At 60.6% G+C, this 19830-nt stretch overlaps 1 protein-coding gene and 1 pseudogene across 3 annotated transcripts; both read left to right on the plus strand.

Annotated features, from left to right (window-relative positions):
* Positions 1–717: 717 nt before the first annotated feature.
* On the plus strand, positions 718–19484 carry WDR4 (WD repeat domain 4). 3 transcript variants are annotated; one of them, XM_036219110.1, is made up of 12 exons: positions 718–1062; positions 1379–1887; positions 3691–3756; positions 4623–4714; positions 6346–6502; positions 7000–7112; positions 9269–9329; positions 9911–10009; positions 11457–11521; positions 12312–12495; positions 13304–13373; positions 13983–19484. In XM_036219110.1, exons 5-12 carry the CDS (start codon positions 6488–6490, stop codon positions 14171–14173), a joined length of 798 nt encoding a protein of 265 aa, XP_036075003.1. In that variant the 5' UTR covers positions 718–1062; positions 1379–1887; positions 3691–3756; positions 4623–4714; positions 6346–6487; the 3' UTR covers positions 14174–19484. The 3 variants fall into 3 exon arrangements, with proteins under 3 accessions (XP_036075003.1, XP_015998956.2, XP_015998955.2); XM_016143470.2 differs by having other exon boundaries at positions 718–1887; XM_016143469.2 differs by lacking the exons at positions 718–1062; positions 1379–1887 and adding an exon at positions 2059–2208 and having other exon boundaries at positions 4623–4766.
* Positions 3961–4079, plus strand: LOC118602646 (annotated as a pseudogene).
* Positions 19485–19830: the final 346 nt, after the last annotated feature.

The raw sequence follows: 19830 nt of genomic DNA on the forward strand, positions 1-19830 counted from the left end.
AGACGATTGTGTTTAATTCTGACAGTCGAGCACAGTTCTTTACGTTTTCATTCATACATGCTCCCTGTCTTGTGATATAATGCATGATTCCTCTTAAATTATTATTTGATCTCCCAAGTACACAGTTTAAAAAAAAAATTGTACTTAATTCTCAAGGTTGTAACCTACTACATGCAGGCAGTGCAGCATCAAGGTCGGTTTAAAGACACATATTACAGTTAATTGCATCTGTTAGAATGTGTGTTGTAGAACATTTCATATGCTGTAAACCACGACTGTAGAGGAAGTTTAATTTGCTCACGCATCTGGTGGTGACAGGCTCCTGAGGACCCCTGTGGTCTTGGTACTGTTATCCCATCAGGAAGAGAAACTGTAAATTCCCCTGATGCCTGAAAAGTACCCCAGACCGTGAGTATGGACTTTCCCTGTGCCAGCTCGGTTAGAATAGAAGTGATGTTTACAGCAGATTCATTTGTAGAAAACACCGACGTCTCCAGCTTCCGCTGTGGTCGCCGCCCAGTGTCACGCCCTCGGCTGGGACTCCCTTCTAATGCTCTCTGTGAGTCTCCTGCTTTGCTCCCTCTCCTGGTCCCCAACCCTGTTGTCCTTTGTTCTGTGATACACTCACTCTCTTCCATCTTCTGCCTCCACGCAAGCCTTCTACCTGAGCACCTGTAAGGAAGCCTAGCTCTCCCTCAAGCGTTCTGCTTTGCCAGCTGCCTCTAAGTCTGGGTGTAGAGTCATCCTTGATTTAAACAGGAAGTGGGGTTCAGGTCAACAGTCCTCTAGTTTCCTATGCTTCCTGCCTCTCATCATCCCTTCGCTCTTTAAGTAAAAATAGCTAGCTGCTCCTTCAAGACAGTCAGTTAGTTGTTCCTCTAATTTACTTAGCAAATATTGACTGAGCACTGACTTCATGCTAGGTACTGTAACCTGCAGCCTGAGGAATCGGTCCCTGTCCTCATGGCACCTGTAGTCTGGAGATGACGTTAAACGAATAATCATGGTGCCGAGGAGGCAAATAACAGAATGTTGGAGACGACTCCGCTGGGGTGCAACTGGGTAATTAGGGACAGTGAAGAGAAAGGGTTGTGGGGAGAACATTTCAGGTGGGAAGAACATGTGCTAAGATCCAGTGGTTAGTAAGAGCGCTGTGCCAATGAAGTGGAGGGGTTGTCAGTCACGGCTGGAGCAGGGAATGAGCTGGGCCTGGTAGGGAATGGGGCTGCAGGGTACGTGGAGCCAGACCACGTGCAGTTTTGTAGGGCATGATTAGGATTTGGTCTTTGTCTTGAGAGTTGCGAGAGGCCACCTGTTGGTTTAAGCAGGGGGATGAAGTGATCCTATTTGTGTTCTGAAAATCTCTCTCTGGCTTTAGTGTGGAAAGTGGAGCTGTGGGTAACGAGGCAGATGTGGAGACCAGCAAGCAGAGGGACTGCTGTGGTTGGATTATGGCGGAGGCCACGGAGGAGAGAAGGGGCGTCCAGGAGAGGGATTAAGTGAGTAGACGAACAGTGTGGAACGTGGGGGCCACGGGTCCCGAGAAATCATCTGTGCAACCGCCACTCCGCGAGCGAAACAACACTGGGAAAGAGCCGTATCTTGGGTTGAAAGCAGCATTTCAGGCGCCTCTGGCTTGTCTAACGCACAGGTCACGAGGGCTCACTTCCGGCCACCCTGGCTCTAAGCCCGCCTCAGACAGGCGCGGCGACGCCACGTCCGGGATCTGAACTCAAGCCCTCTCGTGTCTTGAAGGAATATTTACCGAGAAACTTAGGCACCAGTCAGACTGAATGGCCCACCTACAGCACGAGAAAGATCTAGAACCGCCCCTACCTCGTCTGGAGGAAAAGCCCAACATTAAGCGAGCACGCGTCATCTCCTGCGGTATGGATTCCACCCGGGCAAATTTGGTCAGCTACCCACCCCGAGCCGCGCAGACACCTGAGCCCGCTTGCAGGACGTGAGACCACGTTCTGCGCATGCCCAGGGCCGGCGCGGCCGCGAGGTGGGCCGGATGTACGTCACTGCGCCGCGACTGCCCGTGACGTCACTCCCCGGCGCCGCCAGGAATAGGCTCCAGGCTGCGCACGTGGGGGGCGGTGCGACGGCCGGGCTCATGGCGAGTTTCGCGGGGCTGGCCGTGTGCGGGCAGGCACTGGTGGTGCGGGGAGGCAGCCGCTTCCTGGCCACCTGCACCGCGAGCAGGTGAGGGGTCGGGGCTTGGAACAGGGCGCCCAGGCTTCGGGCGCGCGTCGGGGCCGGAAGACCTCGATTTCCCGTTCGCCGCCGGGGCTGCGTCCGTGCCGGGGTGACCCGTGGGGAGCCCTGCCGCTGCCTTCTGGCCCTCCGCCACCGCCTTGGCCCGGCCGTGTGGCCTCCGCGCCCTTAATCCAGGACCCGCCCCTGGCGCGCATCTCGCAGCCTGCCCAGGGCCCCGCCCCCTCGGTGGCAGGTCTGCGACGTTCGGTCAGCTCCTGCGGGGACCGAGAGCAGCCGGGTCACGTAGGGCGACGTGGTTCCGGCTCGGGCCGGTGCAGGGTCCCGGGTACACCGGCCAGATATGCCGTGGGACGTAGGGAGCAAGGCATCTATCCACTCCGCCCTACCTGCTCTTCAGGTGTCGGAGGTCTTAGGCGACAATTCCTTACTCGAAGGTGCAGAGTCCGCGGCGCGCACCTGCCTGGCGGACTTTTCTCTGATTTCACGCTCCTTCCTTAACGGTTCCGGGTGTGTACACAGCGCCCGGGATTTTTAAGTCAGGAAATGTGTGTTGCTCCAGTAACCCTGACCCAGGAGCCTCATGGTTATTAGTACTCGTCAGTTTCAGCCCCTTGTTTCTTTTCCCAGGGTTTTGATTCTCTCATAGTTTTGATTCTCTGCATAACAAGTGCAGTCTGCTTTTTGTTGGGTATTTAGTTTCAGAAATCTGGTTCGATGTAAAATTTAGATTTCACAAAAAAAATTATTCACAAACCTCTCATGTATCCCAGATTATTTTTTGATGCTCACAGCGTCTGACACATGCCACAGTGAGACATCGATCTGCTTGCTTCTGTCTGTGCCTTTGGAGGAAATTTAGTGGCCAGCAAGGTTTCTCACTTGGAGGGCTGCTCTTTCCACAGCATTTCATACAAAAAGTTTAAAGTACAGTCACTTTAAAGGCAATAAGTGTGTGCGATTGCCTTCCTCATGCCAGGCCCTGGAGGTGGGTGGGATGAACAAAAGTGAGCTCAGGCGAGGAGGCTGGTAAGTCCGGTGTTGCTGAGTGCTCTGTAGCCATGAGAGCTTTTTTGGGTAGATGAGACATTTTTCTAAACAGGAAATGGCAGTTTTAAATTTAGGTGTGAAAGACCCACTGAAAACAATATAACAATATCTTTTAACATAACCATCTTGCATTGATGTTCTAGTGCCTGAAGGAATAATATATTACTTCCTACTGAGTTTTTGTCCTCATTTATTTTACTTAACGGATTTTATTTATTTATTTTTTTTGTACAGAACCACACCCACTGTGTATGGCAAATCTAAACAGATTAAGGAAATAAAGCTCCCTAAGTGTTCCCTGAAATATTGTACCTGGCAATTTCTTGGGATGGCTTCAACCCTTAATTTAATGAATATGCAAATGTAAACATTTTAATTAACAAAATTCTCCTTTAAAAAAAATATGTTTTTTTTCTTTAGTGATGATGACAGCTTCTTCACGTATGATTGTAGTTCTGCAGAAAAGAAGTCACAAGAAAATAAAGGGTGAGATGATGGGGAAGCCTCTTCAGGGTTTGATTTGCGACCCGACTAATGGGACCAATAGCCGAAGATGTCAGTTGTTGTCTGCTCTCTGAGCTTTTCATTTCTCTCTACCTTGCTGTGTGGATAAACCAGGTACCACCTCAGGAAAGATGGGGAACTATCAAAGGAGGCATTAAGAATGTTAGGACTTTTCTAAATAATTGTGTCTACAGCCATGCCACCGTGAACAAGCCTGATCCCATGTGATCTCGGAAGCTAAGCAGGGTCGGGCCTGGTTAGTACTAGGATGGGAGACCACCTAGGAAGACCAGGTGCTGTAGGTGTAAAAATAAATAAAATAAAAAAATAATAAAAATAATCGTAATTAATTTCTGTCAGTGACGATTTCATTGGCACATTAAAGTAATGCATTCAATTTTAAACGCATTGGAGACAGTGGTATGAAATTAACTTTCGCTAATTGAAAGGTAAGAAAAGCAGAGTGTGGTGATTTTGCATGGTGGCTTCCTTTGGTAGAATCAGCCTTGTGGCTCGGTTCATTTTTCAAAAATACGATATAGTCTGTCTTTCTGGCCCTGGATTAGTTCTGTCCGTGGGGAGTGGGCCACGTGGGCTCTGAGGGCCCTACCAGCTCAGTGTGGCGGGTATGCTGAGAGCTTTTTCTCTTGAGTTTGAGATTTTATTGCTTCAAAAGTAGAACTGTGTTGAACCTCCCCGGATCCCCTTAATGTCTTATATTTTGGCTCCATGAACCTCATGGCGTTTTCTGTCTCTTCTCACAATCTAAACGAAAAATGCCGGCCTGTAGGAACAGCCCGATCACTCGGGGTGGGGGGGGAGCCTGACCGTCCTCCTTTCTTCCTCAGGGAGCACCGACAGCCGGTGGATGAGGGGAGCGACACGATTCTGGCGTCCACCTTCTCCACGTCGGGCAGATATTTTGCTTTAACCGATGACAGTAAGCGTCTGATTCTTTTCCGTACAAAACCGTGGCAATGTCTGAGTGTCAGGTATGAAATGCTAACGTCGAGTGAGTACAATGTCAAACGCTTAGCTTATACTTGCATGTCGATGACAGTAGTGACAGTGACTAACAGCAGCTAACGCGCAGTGCCAGTGCCAGTTGTGTGCCCGGCACTGTTTTTAGCGCTTTCCACGTGTTACCTGATTTAACCCTCATGATGGCCGTGTGGCGGGGCAGGGCCATTGTTCTCTGCCACGGCCACCGGCCAGGAGTCTGTCTGGAAGTGGATCCCCGCCAGTCAGCTTGGAGAGGCCAGACTGGTCCCTGAGCCTGGTCATTCTGGCTCCAGAGCCAGTGGCCTGGCCACTGCGCCACCCTGCTTTCCAGGTGGCGTCCCTCCAGGCAGAGACGGAGGTCAGCGCACACTCCGAGTATGTCAGGGCCCTCGTGAGCTGACGCACGTGCCACAGCTTTAGCCCAGCGGGACTGGGGTCAGCGCGCTTATCTCTAAGTATCCGCGGGTCGGCGGGAGCGGGAGGGCGGCAGCGCCTCGGCGAGAGCACAGGTCACGGGGCCTCGGCGGTCCCTGTTCCACCGAAGTCCTGGGGCCACTCCTCCGACTCCGTGTCACCTCCCGAAAGGGACAGGCGCTGCGGATTCTCGAAGCCTCGTCCCCGAGAGCTTCCTCGTCCTGTCACCGCCGTGTTTGGGGGAGGAGGTGGCAGGTGTCGACTTCCGTTGCCTCCGACAGTCTCCCGTGTGCGGGTTCCCTGTTTCCCTCAGAGGGGGAAGGCCGGAACTCTTCCCGTTGTGCTGCGACCCTGACGGAGACACCCACGGGAAGCAGAGCCAGCCCCGTCCCCTCGTTGTCACCTCCCCAGGCCGCGTGGTTTAACTGTCCTTGATAATCAGAGATAAAGACAAGCAGGTTATCGTGTTTGAATTTCTAAACAACAAGGGTCAAGGGGTTTTCCTTTGTAGCCAGCTCACACCTGTCCTGGGGACAGCTACGCTTTTTAGGAATTGATTTCATCTTACTTTCTGAGGGGAGTGAAAAGCCGGTTCCCGGCGGCATCGGAAGCGGGGAGCGCTCGCCGCGCCCTCCGTCCCGGGCAGTGGACGTCGAGCCCGGGAGCATCGCTTCGTTTCCGTCATGTGTGTTTTCACGTGTCAGATAGACCGTAGACGCCCGTGTTTTAGGGTGGGCAGCTGCGGGAGCAGGGGGGCCCCGGGTGCTGGGCGCCTCTGGCTTTGGCATTTTACACGGCCGGCCAGCGTCGTCCCAGACGCACAGTAGCAGTGCCGGCCCGAGAGGCAGCCCCACGCTTCGTTAGGACAGTCCCCACGCGCAGCCAAGTTGAGGGGGTTTCCCGTCGAGTGGCCGGCACGCCACCGCCGAGGCTGCTGCTCGGGGCACGTTTTTTAAAGGAAAAATATAACAGGAAAATTTGCCTAAGGCGCTCTGGCTTGGGTATGTTCGCGTTGCTCTGTTTTTCCGGACTGCCATTGGTGCTCGGAACGGTGCCGCGTGGCGGGGCTGACGCCGCCGCCAGACGCGTGGCTCGCGGGTCTGCGGGGGACGCTGTGCCGGCCCGTAAGCAGCGGCGGCGTCTCTGGCCCCCTAGGACCGTGGTGAGGCGGTGCACGGCCCTGACGTTCACGGCCTCCGAGGAGAAGGTTTTGGTGGCCGACAAGTCTGGGGACGTGCACTCCTTTCCGGTGCTGGAGCCACACGGATGCGGCCGGCTTGAGCTCGGGCACCTGTCCATGCTGCTGGATGTGGTAGGTGGGCGAGGCGCTCAGCCCTGGGCGCGCGTGGGTCCCGCAGCAGGGACGGCCCTCTGCGGAGCCGTGGCGTCGGGGTGGTGGTGCTGACAGCAGGGAGCGGGGGCTCTGGACCGGACCGGACCGTCAGCCCAGATCTCAGTGACGGTGGGGGGTGTGGGAAGAGCAGGTGCAGTCACGGGGCCTGAGCTTGACCCTGTGTTCACACGCGTCGCCTCGGGGTCCTCCCAGCCGGAGCACCAGGAGCCCGTGAGCACGGGCTCAGCCGCGGGTGGGGGGGACACACTCAGGAACGACAGGAAAGACACGTCACCAGGACTCGGTGACTGGCGGGGCACGAGGTGGCTGCGAAGCAGGAGGAGAGGGGGGTGACAGGTGCTGGAGGTGAGGGGCATCTGTGTGGGGGGCCCGGGGGCTGGGGGCGGAGGCCGGCGGGAAGGGGGCGCGGCTCCGGCCGTCCCGACGGGCCACCTGTTCTCTCGCCCTCCGCGCAGGCCGTGAGCCCCGATGACCGCTTCGTCCTCACCGCCGACCGGGACGAGAAGATCCGGGTGAGCTGGGCCGTGGCGCCACACAGCATCGCGTCCTTCTGCCTGGGGCACACCGAGTGAGTCGCCCGCCTGCCCCCCGGCCGCCCGGGGAGGGCGTCCGGTTAAAGCCCCCGGCGGTTCCCCTGCTGAGGAGGCAGAGGTGGCTCCGTGAGCCCTGGGCCTCGTGGGGGGGCCGTCAGCGTGCAGCTCCCCATTGCCGGGACAGGTCCCCTCACGGGCTCTGCAGCCTTGGGGTGGGGTCAGTGCGGACAGCGCTGGTCATCGGCCCGCAGCAGCCTGCGAGCACCAGCTGAGGCCTGTCGCCACCGCGATGGCCGGGGGCTCACGCTGGAACACCCCTGCGTTCTCAGTGCGGACACCCCGCAGTGGTCAGTGGTCACTAGGTGGTGCGTTGAGGATGAGGAACGTGCTTTAGTGATTTTACCTGCCTGAGAATACTTAGCCTCCCAGCCGGGCCCTTGTCACTTGCCTTGGGGACTCCGACTTTGCGTGAGCCCTTTTGGCACCTGGAGTTCCGTGTTCTGTCAGAGGCGTTTCGGGGCTCCTGCTGCACGGGGCAGAAGCCTGTTGAGCACAGAGGAAAAGCGCGTAGTTTGGCTGAAATGCTTTAAAATACCGTCTTTGAGGCAGTCGAAGACGGAAGGGTTTCTGAGACTGCGCCCGTCCCCTTGGTCTTGAACGGAGCCTGAAAACTGGCCTTGAAGAAGGTCGGCGGCCTTTAGTTTGTGCCTCGTGGCAGCTTAGTTTGGCTTTCCTGCCGTTCTCAAGTGACCCAGCGCCGGCGTCTACTGGCCTGTGCGCCCTCCGCCCTCGGCCCGTTGCACGGTCGCTGGGGTCTTGGCTGCTCGGGGGCCCCATGGCTGCTCGGGGTCCCCTGGCACACCCCTGCGTCAGGGCCTTGCACGTGCTGGGGTTGCTGCTGGCGGGCACACGTCGCAGCTCTGCTCGGCTTCCCGCCACCCGCATTCTCAGGAGGCTCCCCCCAGCCCGGCAGAGGACCCCCTCCCGGCCCATCCTCTCTGCTGTGTGTCTGTCCGGCCTGCCTCTGTCCTGTCTGTCCGGGAGCGGGGAGCCACGCTGTCAGTCTGAGGCGAGGCGGCTAGGGGCGTAAAACTCCCGCCCCAGAGGGGACGGAACAGCTCATCACCGCCACGCTTCTCTGCGGATCGACGCGGCGGCGCTTCGCACGCGTCGAGTCACCTAACCACGGGGTGTGGCGGTTCATTTCCCCGTCTGGTCTTTCGACATGGTCACTAGTAGCACGTTTAAGGGGACGCTGGCCAGAGTCGTGCCGGCCGCGCTGTGCCGAGCGCCGCGCTGACTCCGTCTGCTGCCCTCTGCGGTCCCCTGCCCGGCGCCCGTGTGGGTCGCGCGCTCTCCTCCTGTCTCCAGACCTCAGCACAGAGCCGGGCACGGGCCAGGGCTCAGTGAGTGAGTGACGAGTCACAGTGACTTGTGCAGCTCTCGTGTGAAGCCTTTGGAAACTCCAGTTTCTGCTGCTTTCCTGTCGAGAGTTTGGGGTGACTCGCCTCTTCTGTGGTGACGTGCCCCACCATCACGGTGGATGCAAACCACATTGAGCCTGCGACGCGGACTTGTCCCTTTCTGAGCTCCCGAGACCAGGGCCTCAGGCGCTTTCAGGAGGGTGGCCTGGGGGGGGCGGCTGCGGCCGGGCCCCGGCGTGCACGGCGCCTGCGCGGGGTCCTGGAGCCCGTGTGTCCACGATCCAGCTGTGTCCCCGTCACGTCGGAGGCTGAGTCGCGAGTCCCCAGCCTGAGCCGGTGTCTGGGGAGAGCGGTCTGCGGGACGGCGGGTCTGAACCTGGCTGCGGACAGCGTCACCTGCTCCGTCCCCAGTGCCTTCGTGTCGTTTCCCCCGTGGGCCCTGATGTCCTGGCCTTCACTGAGGGCCCCTGGGCAGCTCAGAGCAGCACGGACCCCCGTGGGCCCCCTGGTGGCCGTGGCTGGGCTGCGTCTGGACCTGGGGGCCGCCTGTGCTCGGGGCGCCTGTGTTGGGGCCCCAAGAGTGACAGGGCCGCGTGTTGCCCGGGCTTCCTCCTTGCCGCCCACGAGGCTGCCGCTGGTGACACGTGTTGCTCAGTTCAGTTCTTGTCGGAGGTCAGTTTGGGGAGGTGGCTCCTCTGAGGTGACGGGCGCCGTGGGGAGGTGACAGCAGCTCCGCACCCCGCTCACTGTGCCACTCTGTGCTGCAGGTTCGTGAGCCGCATCCTCGTGGTGCCCGACCACCCCCAGCTGCTTCTGTCCGCCTCTGGGGTGAGTGTGCCCTGGGTGTGCCCCCTGCCCCGGGGGAGTGTGCCCTGGGTCTGTACCCCCCCCCACACACACACACACCCCGGAAGTGTGCCTCGCCCCTCTGGGTTCCTCAGCACAACCCAGCAGAGCGGCAGCCAAGAGCTTTCTTTGCTCCGGGAGTTAGCGAGCCCCTGACCCGGTCGCCTGCCACTAGGTGGTGCTGGTGTGTTCTGAATTTCAGAGCTGGCGGGTTGCTCCCGGCGGCTGCTGCTGCTGCTGCTGGTGTGTGTGCGCGTGTGCACATGTGTGTATGCGAGCGCGCGTGCGTGTGTGTGTGCGTGTGCACGCGTGCACACTTGGCCTGGATACAGCAGACGTGTCATCTGGCACGTGGCATCAGACTGTCCTGTGCCCTTTACTCAGTTTGCAGTGTGGGGTCCCCCGCTTCCTTAATGATTTGCACGAGCTCTTTAGAACAAAGAGCCGTGTTTGGGAAGGGCACTCTGGCTGTGACTGAGTGGCTGTCCCCACAACCCGGGGAGCTTGGCTGCTTCGGGGGTGTCGTGTCCCCGAGGGGCAGGCTGACCCGTCTTCGCCTGCAGGATTGCACCCTGAGGCTCTGGGAGTACAGACATGGCCGAGAGCTGCACTGCTGTCACCTGACCAGCCTGCAGGAGCCGGCAGAGTCCTGGGGTGACAAGGTAACCCCGAGCGTGTCTGGTTTGTGGGCAGCTGGTGGGGCGCCTCTCTAGTCTGGGACCCCGTGAGAGATGGTGTCACGATGCAACGTTTCTTTGCTGTTAGCTCAGGGGGAGTCGTGTGTTCATCACGTCTGGGGGCATCTGGTCCCGGAAAGGGGAAGTGATCCACATGGCCCACGGCCGAGTCTGAGCAGCGCACTTAGAGGAGGCCGCTGACCGCCGGGGGTGGGCGGGCGGTGGAGCCGGAGCCGGGGCTGCGCGGGTTCACGAGCCGGGCAGCGGGCTCTGTTGTCTGGCGCGGATTGACCTCGTGACCCCCGGTCAGGTTGCCTGGCTCTTCGGTTGCCAAGAAGATTTCAGGGCAAAGGCGGGTGGCCTTTCCGGGTGCCCAGGGTTCTGTGCTCGTGGGCACCTGCTCCGATGCTGCCAAGCTTGCTGCCCTTCGAGCTGGGGTCCCGGTTGGTCACGCGTGGGGGCCCCGCCAGCTTCGTTGGGCCTGCTCCGGGGGAGGGGACTGCTGTCCCATCTACAGAGATGGCTCCAGGGTTGGCGAGGGCTAGGACGTCCCCTGCCTGTCCCCAGGGGCGCTGTGCACTTGGCCCTGCAGGCCCCACGTGGCACCCTGCCAGCCCCTGGGGACTCGGCTCTCCCGCGTCTGACACGACCTGGTGTGAAGCGAGGGGCCCGTCTGCCCGGTCCTCGGCGTGGCTCCTCGTCTCCCTGTCCAGCCCGAGACCCCAGTGCGGCAGCCGCCCTCATGGGCCTGACTCAGGCCAGGGCGCCAGGGACCCCCGGCCACGTGGCTGCAGGGGCGCCAGGTCAGCGGGCCCCGGTGTCCTGGCTGTCCCCGTGGTCACCTGCGGCTTGGGCTTCCGCAGTCTTGGCCCCCTTGGCAGCCATGGCCAAGGCCGCGTTTAGCTGGAAGCTTGTTTTTGTCCCTGGGCCCTCTCCCAGCCCGAGGTGGGGCGGCGAGCTGCATGGCAGCTCCCTCCAAGGGTGAGGAGCGGCCTGGCAGCGCAGGCAGCACGGGCCCCACCGCCCGCCGCCCACGCAGGCCGTCCTCCGCAGCCCCGACTGGCGGCCCGCCTTTCCTTTGCTGGGCCGTGGGTGCCCGCAGGCGCGTGTGTCTGTCCCGAACAGGCCCTCGCTCCTGTGTCATCTGTCCCTTCCTGTCCCTGCGTGTTGACCAGTTCCACTGGCTCTGGAGACATTCCACGGGCTGGACGGAGGGCCATCAGAGGCTTCGCCACCCACCCTGGCCCGGTGCAGTTACTGTGGAACGGGCCGTCAGCCCTCACCTTCCTTCGCCTCCCTGGTTTCCAGAAAGTTCTAGCACTGTCTCCTTCCCAGACACACGTGGGACTGCCAGTCTCGGGGCGTCCGCTCTGTGGGAGCAGAAGGGTCCGCGTGGCCCCGCCGTCCCCCTAAGCCGCTGCTCCCCTTGCAGAGGTTCGCCGTGTCCAGGATCGCCTACTGGGCCCGGGAGAGCTGCGTGGCGCTGCTGTGCGACAGGTGAGCTGGGCGCCCCCAGCCTGTGAGGCGCGCGCAGGCGGGCCCCCACCCCGCCCCGCCCCGCCCCGCCTGCTCTCCCCGCCCCAGGCCCCTCCCCGGCTGAGGCGCTCTCCGAGGTTGTGTGTGGGGGCGGGTCCATGGGGGGCGGCCCCGTGTGTGGGGGGGGCATGTCCGTGTTGGGGCCGGGTCCATGGGCGGGCGGGTCCGTGATGGCGCTGGCGTCCTGTCCAGCTCTGCTGCAGTCCACCTGTTTAAGGGACGGCGTGGGCTCCGGCCGGCGTGTGTGTGATCGGATCCCACCCAAGGGTCCGTTGTGGTCGAATCTGCCTCCGCCAGCCCCGCCCGAGGGCCGGAGGTTGGTGAGGTGGATTCCGGTGGCACGAGCCAGTCAGCTGTGCCTCGTGCGCGTCTTCTCGGTGCTCTGATCCTCGCGCGTCCTCGTGACACGTCTCGGGGCATCTTAGCCGGTCTTAGAAATAAGACGCGGGTTCAGGGGGGCGGCACGCCGGCCGGGAGCCCCGCGCTGCGGCCCTCGTGGGCGGGGCGTGTTCTCGCCGCTCCGCTCCGCCCTGAACTGGTGGTCTTTGCTGCATAACACGTGACGCGCCCCGGAGCGCAGTGGCTCACGTGCTCCTCGTGTCCACCTGTGGCTCGGGGACCGGGAGCGGCTCGGCTGGGTCTTCCAGCTCAGGGTCTCGCGGGGTAGCGGCCAAGGCGGGCGAGGGCCCCGGCTTGTGCTCGGGGCAGGCGCGGGGCTTGCCCTGACCGCCTTCTCCTTGCCCGTGGGAAGCATTCCTGTGGTCTACATCTTCCGGCTCGACGTGCCCCGGCAGCAGCTGGTCTACAGACAGCGGCTGTCCTTCCCGCAGCGCGTGTGGGACATCGCCTTTGAGGAGAGCCGGGGGCTGTGGGTGCTGCGGCAGTGCCGGGAGGCGCCCCTCGTGCTCTGCAGGCCCGTGGACGGCCGCTGGCAGGTGAGATGTGCGGGGCCCCTGCCGTCCCCGGGGCCTGAGGCGGGGCGACAGCTGTCACCCTTTCAGCTGGATCCCGGGCTGGCGCCAGAGGGTGTGTCCTAGAGGGTGGCCATAGGGTTTGTCACCTGCGGGGAGCGGACTGGGGTGCCTCGCCAGCTTGTGCAGTGTTAGGAAGGCCGCAGTGGACTTTGGGGGGAGTTCGCTGTCGTTGGCTATTTTCTCCTTGACCATCCTGGTCACATGGGTTTTTTAAGCAGAGAAACCGACACTCGGTGTCCGTCTTGCAGGCTTGGCACGGCCTTGCGCCTGGGGCGGTGGTCCCCCTGGTCAGGGGAGCCCAGGGCCAGAGGCGGGCGTGGGGGTGGTGGGCCCTCCTCGTGGGTGACGTGGGCGAACCCCACGCCTCCTGCGTCAGCTCCCCCACCTCCGTCCTGTCCTCGCCCGCCGGGGCCCTGCTGCCTCCCGCGCCCTCTGCAGACGCTCCCTTGCCGGAGTGCTCTGGACCTTTCAGGTAGTTCTGTCTGAAAAGTGGCGTGGATCAGGAAGCCACCTGCCGTCTGGTCGGCCAGTCTCCTCAGGTAAAGCCCCACGTGACGAGCCAGCACGTGAAGGCCAGCGGCCCTCGCGTCGTGGCGTTTTGCCCTGACGGGGTGCGGCTGCCGTGCTGGGTGAGCTGGAGCGACATGCGGCTTCGTCTGGGCTCCACGTGGAGGGTTTCAGGGTCTCCCGGGCCCTGCAGCGAGGACCCCGGCAGTCTGCCCGTGATTGTGCTGCAGCTGCTTCTGACACGGTCTTCCGTCTTTCCCAGCCTGTCCCCGAAGACGCCGTGGCGGAGAAGCTCTGTGCTCGCGTCCGCAGGGCTGGGGCCATGCTGGAAGGTGAGGGCGCGGGGTCAGCGTGCTGTGCAGCGGGGCAGTGGGGGTGTGGGCTCTGTGGCTCCGTGTCCCGGGTCGTGTCTCTCCCTTCGGGCCGAGGGCTAGGCAGCAACGCCGCCGGGGTCGCCTTCGCCGTGCCGGCATGGTGGGTCTGCGGCAGCACCGCTGGGGCCCAGGGTGGCAGCGGCGTCCCCGGGCCGCCCATGTGGACGTGCGCAAGCCTGGGCTCGCCTCACTCGGCCAGGCGCCGGCTGTGTGCGGTCCTCGGAGCTTCTGCAGGGGAAGCTGCGTGCGCGGTGGGGGGGGCGGGGGGCGAGGGAGGCGGCCACGGGGCCCTGGAGAGTCCCCACCGGGTGGCGTGCTCTCTTAGGAAGGGGCAACTTGTCTTCTGCCGGCAGTGAGTCAGAGCCCGGCCGGTGTGGCTGCCTGGAGGTGGCTGTTGCGGGGCCACCTCGGAGAAGGAGCTGCAAGCCCGCAGAGGACTCTGGGTGGGCCCTGGGTTAATTCCCTGTCGTAGGAGGGCCTGGTGGGCTCAGCAGGTCCTGCTGTTGGAGGCAGCAGCGTCCAGAGTCGCTGTCCCACGTGGTGTCTGCCCTCGCTCCTCCCGCACAGGCTCCGCTGCGGATAGTGACGGCTTCAGCGGTCTCTACAAGGCCACCTTTGACAATGTGGCCGCTTACCTGGAGAAGAAGGAGGAGCGGCTGCAGCAGCAGCTGCACAAGAAGCGACGCCACAACCCGGCCCCCGGGCCTGGCGGGGAGACCAGGCGGGTGACGTCCGGGGACGCGGCGGCCCAGAGCTGATCATCCTAGCCGTGGGAGCCGCCCTCCCAGCCTGGAAGGCCACCGCGGCTCCCTGCAGAAGGAGGGGGACGTCGCTGCCCACTGCCGCTCTGTGGCTGCGGGGTCTGTACTGGCCCAGCAGACCCCGGGGCTTCCCACGAACTGGACGGAATCCCGGGCTCTGGAACATTCTGTCACTGAGCCATGGCTCTCATGCAGCTGTCCCGGGGGGGTGTCACAGGCAAGCGCTTGGCACCAGGGGGGCACTCGCCCCTCGCGCTGGAGGAGACGCCGGCCCCCGTGCGTGCGGGCGCGCATGCTCCTGCTCTCCCGGGGTGCCGCCACCCGCCTGGCTGCATCCCTTCGGGGGCGTCGCGGGCAGATGCCTTTACGCCAGCACGACAGGTGTTTTCATGTGGTTCCCGTCATCCTGCGGCCACGGAGACCTGCGCAGAGTCAGGTGCTCAGGGCTGCTTCCTCCCTGAGCACTGCGCGCTCTGTCCCCACACGGTGACTGGCTCCGCTCGCGAGGCGCAGCTGCGGGTGGCGGCGCACAGGCTGGCGAGCAGGGCCCGGTCTCAGGCTGCGTGAGGGCCCAGCGGCCAGGCCGGAACTTGGTATGGGACACGGTTGGTGACGTTGGCCGCGTTTGTTATTTCTGCTGGAGCTCCGCACACGCCAGCAGGAGCACGGGTGTCAGCTGGAGTCCAGTCCCCAGTCGAGCAAGACGCGTTTCCGCGGCTTCTGGAAGCGTTTAGCGGCAGCGTGCGGAACCAGCTTCAGAACGCACCGAGCACGGCCGTTTTGATGAGAGCGCCGTCTGTCGCGTTCCGACTTGGAAAAGCTGGCGCGCTGTGCGGTCTCGTGGGGTGCTTGGAAACACATCGTTTTGTGCATTAGAAGCCAGAATGCTTGTTTTTTTCCCAGTGCCTTGTTCTAAATGTTTATCTGAAAACTGCCGCCCGCTCAGGGGACGGTCCAAGCTGCAGGTCGGCGGGGCACGACTGGTTCACAGGCCACGCGGGGGCCGGGGCGGGGGTCCTGCTGCAGGAGGGGCCTGACCGTGTTGGCACCGCCCTGGTGTCCTCGTCGGTAATCTGCTTTCAAATTCCTGGTTTTTGGACAAATTCAGGTTTGGCCTCGTCAGTGTCTTGGTTTAAGATGGGTCAGCAAACTGGCCTGTAGGCCAGATCCCGCCAGATCCCACCAGATCCGTGAGCCAAGAATGGTTTTTGCAGTATCCAGTGGTCGAAGAAAATGGAAAGCGAAGTAATGCTTCCCGATACGTGACCATCGCGTGCAGTTCACACTCGGGTGTCCACAGACGAAATGCGCGTTTCGGTCTGCGGGCCGCACGCCGTGCCGCAGCGTCCGAGACGGGCAGCTGGCTGGGACACGCGAGGCCTGTGGCGTCCGAGGTCAGTGTCCCCTGGTCCTTTACAGAAAAGGTCGTCAGCCCCTGTTGAAGATCCCTTTTTAATTCATGTAGTTTGTAAAATGAGCTGGTTCACTTATTTGGAAAGAAAATGAAACGAACTCTATTCTTCCTGTGTTCATGTGGACCTTCCCCCAAACACCCAGTCTCCCCTGTGGGGGCGGAACAGCTAGCAGCCCTGCTGGCCGGGCCCTGGCCCAGCTTGGGAGGGAGCCTGGGGCGGGGCGGGGATGTCCAGGCCCTCATGCACCTGATCAGGAGGCTCACACATACCTGACAGACAGGTGGAGCCCAGGTGGAGCCCAGGCCAGCGGGCGGGAGGCAGGAGCAGAGTGGAGTCGGCAGGGACCACGGTCACCTGTCATTCCAGTGGGTGCTTTTGAGTTACTTTCAGTCTTACCAAGGTCGGATCTGCACAGGACAGAGACCAGGTTCTACTGAACAGCTGGTTGTGACAGTGACCCACTCTGCCCTTGCTCCCACGCCCCATTCCATCTCCCCAGCGGGGCGCGTCTCCATCTGCCCACTCGGATGCTTTTGTTCCCCTTCTGGCCCAGGACACTGAAGGCGGGGGGTGGGGGCGAGTTGTCCCAGTGGGTGTGGCAGGAGAGCCTGGCAGGCGTGGAGGGCAGGGGAGAAGGGCACAGGGCCCCTCTGCCGGGCTGTCCTTCCTGCTGGGCTGTGTCTCACACGGCTGTCGCCTCCCGGGTCTCTGGCTCCCCAGCCCCACGAGCGTAATGGCTTCGTCCTTGGTTTTGAAACCCTGTTCACACCCCTGGGCTCAGTCCTTCATTACAGGCCTTGACAAGTCTGGCGTGATGTGAGGCGGATCATTGGGGGCACCATTACTGAAAACCTGGCCCCTCCACGTCCCCGGTCGTCCCAGAAGTTTGCGGTTATCCTGAACCCAGGCCCACGATGACTCAGTTATTTAAAGGGTTTTACATCTTTCGATGCTTCTCTCCGCGTCCTTCTGTGACCTGGGCTTGTCGAGAAGGCGGGGTCCACCGCACCGCCATCTGCAGACCCGCGAAGCGGTGTCCTGACTCACCCGCTAGTGGGGGAGCCAAGGACTCGGTGTTCTTACGCACACCCCTGATTTTTCTCCTATTCTCCATTCTTTTTCGGTTTCTGTATGTTTTGCTTTGGGGGAAACTCCTTGGGCTTTGTCCTAACTTGTTTATTGATTTTTAAACACCTGGTTGTATTTCATAATTCTGGGCATTGTAGTCCTTTTCCCACTTCGATTCAAGGACAGGGCGCGCTGGCGGGTGCGCTGGCGTGCGCACTCTGAGACTTCGCCCGGAGAGCGCAGGTGCGTGGCGGTCCCCGCCAGGACCGGGCGTCTGCACGTTCCGCCGGGTCATCCGCAGCCCCTCGCCCCGCCAGGACCGGGCGTCTGCACGTTCCGCCGGGTCATCCGCAGCCCCTCGCCGTGGAGGCCCGGCCGGCCAGACACGTCCGCCTGCCCCCGCGCCTCAGGCCTGTGGCTCGGCTTTCGGGGTGCACGTCGTCACGCGGTCCCGGTGGTGGTGGCGGCGGCCGTGATCTGTCGCTCGATCTCCTGGCTGCACAGTGCTCCCTCCCGCGGAAGCACCGCAGCGCACCGCCTGCCGTCCGCGGGGTCTACGGGTCCAGCCTGGCTGCGGGCGGTCCGTGCCCGGCCTTTGGGCACAGGCGGGCATTTCCACTGTGTGTCCTGGGCATTCGCCAGCGGAAGCGCTGGCTCCAGTCGTGTTTAACTTGGACGGCGCTCCCAGCCTTGGTAAATCTCGCCCCGCCACACGACGTGAAATCCTGTGCACTGGTGCTCGGCATTCGAGGTGGTGAGGATGCTTAATTCTGCAAAGGTGCGAACTTGGAGGAGGGGGCTGGCGTGCGTGAGCTGGTGAGACTGCTCATCTTGTTCTTGGCAAGGTCACCTTGAAAGCAGCGTGGGTCGCCCACCCTGGGGGATGCCAGCCACAAGGTCATGAGGCCACTCAAAGAACTGAGGCCTCCCGCCAAGAGCCAGAGACTGGCCGCGGGACCGAGTTGCCCGGAAGAGCCGATACAAGCGTCGGCTGTCCTGGATTCTTTCCCACGGCGCCCTTTGTCTGAACCCTGTCTGCCGATGTGTACTTTCCCTTGTGATTTCTTTGATCTCGGGGTTATTTGGAACTGTGCTCTAATTTCCTGACATTTGATTTTTTTCTGCATTTTTTTTTTGTTGTTATTTCTGGTTTTAATTCCATCATGGTCTCAGAATATACATTGATTTCATTTCTTTGAGATTTCTCGAGCGTCGTTTTATGCTCCGTATAGATGGGGGTGACGTCACGTGCCCTTGGAAAGACCGTGTTCTGAGTTGCTGGCTGGAGCTGTGTCTGCACGTGGGCGGGGGGTCAAGCGGGCGATGGCCTTGGCGACCGTCGGCCTGGCCTCTGCCTTCGTCCCGTTTTTGTGTGCTTCCCTCGGTTGCGGAAAACTGCGCCGAAATGTCTGACTGTAATTGTGGGTTTGTCTGATTTTTCATTGTCCCGGTGCTTTCGCTTCCTGGGCGTGAGAATTCCAGTATTAGGTGGCACACGCTGAGGAGCGTCCTCCCCTCGAGGGGCGACCCCTTCAGGGTCATGGAGCAGCCCTTCCTCCTGGTTCCTCTCTTGTCCTGAAGGGCCGGTCACCAGGTGTCAACGTAGCCACGCCAACCTCCTTTCAGTTAATGTTAGCATAGGATTTCTTTCTTCATCTTTTTTAACATGTTTCAATTTATATTTAAGTTGGGGTTTTTTTTGGTTGACAATACGCCTTTTTTTTTTAATCTCCCAAGTATTGGATTTCAGTGGAAATAGAACCTGAGCCACATACGTAATCGAAAGTGTTCTATAGTCATTTTGAAAAGCTTTTTAAAAGCAGATGGAATAAATTTTGAGAGTATATTTCATTTAACCCAATACAGCAAAAAAACAGTATTTCAACCTATAATTTACATATAGTTATTCATGAGCTATTTTACATTGTCTGTGCAGCTCCGTCCCCTCAGGCTGCGTGACAACCCTGAGCTGCCTTGGCCTGTGGGTCCCAGCGTCCGGCTCACCCTGGGGGTCCCAGGCCGTGTTTGGCCGTTTGCTTTCCGACCCTCAGCCTCTCCAGGCCCAGGTCCTCAAGGTGCCGTCTGCCTTGTTAGGGGCCACTGACCTGTGCTGCCAGCTCCCCAGCGGGTTTGGGTGGGCGGGGCTTCCGGGCCACTGTCCCGGTGGGTCCCTGTGGGTCCCTGCGGGTCCCTGCGGGTCCCTGTGGCCGGAAGCACAAGTCCTTGGGTCTGCGGCTAACTGGGAGGGGAGCGAGGGCGCCTCCCATGTGGACATCGAGTCTCCCCTGCCCAGTTGCTCCTCAGTGTTTTTTACTCTTTGGTAGGCAAAGGAGCTGGTTTGAAGTGATCTTTCTAGCCCTTTATCTGTTATGTGTATTGCACATTTTACCGTTTGACTCTTGGCATTTTAAATGTTTAATATAGACTTTACTTTGTCAAGTCTATCATTTTCTTGTTGACGATTTCTAGGTATCCTGTTGTATTCAGAAAGGTCTTTTCCTCACTCTCTCCACCTTTGAAACAGTCTGTTTACGGAGAGGAGACAGAGGTGTGGGACTGCGGGCAGAAGGAGGGCACCTGGCGGGGGTGGCCACAGAGGGCCGCAGGGGGCGACATGGGGCAAGGCTGGCCTCCACGTCAAAAGCCTGTAGGTTTTCCCCCCGCCTGGAAGCAGAGGGTCGCTCCAGGACTCACAGCGGGATTCGTTCATTTTTGAAGCAGCAAATGACAAGCCCTACATTTGGTATTATGTTCCACTGGTTCCAATTTCACGACAAAGAAATAGACATGAAAGAGGCAGAATAATAAAGCCGTTTTCATGGTTCCTTGGGGCTGTGTTTACTGTCTGCAGGACGGGCCTGGGAGGGGCCTGGCATGTGGGGGTGGCGGAGCGTGCCCCCCGTGGCCTCTCGAAGGGTCCGCGTGGGTCAGCCTGAGCAGGGGGACGGCAGAAGGGTTCCTGGACGCCCACAGTCCCAGGGCTGATCCCCTGGGTTGAGTGTCCCCGGAGGGGCCTCTTACACAGATGGTTAGCGGGAGAAATCGAAAGGAAATAGGACATCGGTCGTCTGTCATGAAGTATCCCGATGAGACCAAGGAGTGGTTTTCAGGCCATCGCTGCGTCAGACTTTCTGACACACGTGGCTTGTTCTGCAAAGCAAACCGGGGGGG

This window comes from Rousettus aegyptiacus, unplaced genomic scaffold, assembly GCF_014176215.1.
Source record: "Rousettus aegyptiacus isolate mRouAeg1 unplaced genomic scaffold, mRouAeg1.p scaffold_m13_p_4, whole genome shotgun sequence".
NCBI classification, from domain to species: Eukaryota; Metazoa; Chordata; class Mammalia; order Chiroptera; family Pteropodidae; genus Rousettus; species Rousettus aegyptiacus.

Excerpts from the sequence above, each read along its gene's own strand:
- WDR4 (XM_016143469.2), top strand. The coding sequence starts at position 2,120 with ATGGCGAGTTTCGCGGGGCTGGCCGTGTGCGGGCAGGCACTGGTGGTG. Across the intron at positions 4,767-6,345 it reads TGGCAATGTCTGAGTGTCAG|GACCGTGGTGAGGCGGTGCA; the intron begins GTATGAAATGCT and ends CTGGCCCCCTAG. Across the intron at positions 7,113-9,268 it reads TTCTGCCTGGGGCACACCGA|GTTCGTGAGCCGCATCCTCG; the intron begins GTGAGTCGCCCG and ends TCTGTGCTGCAG.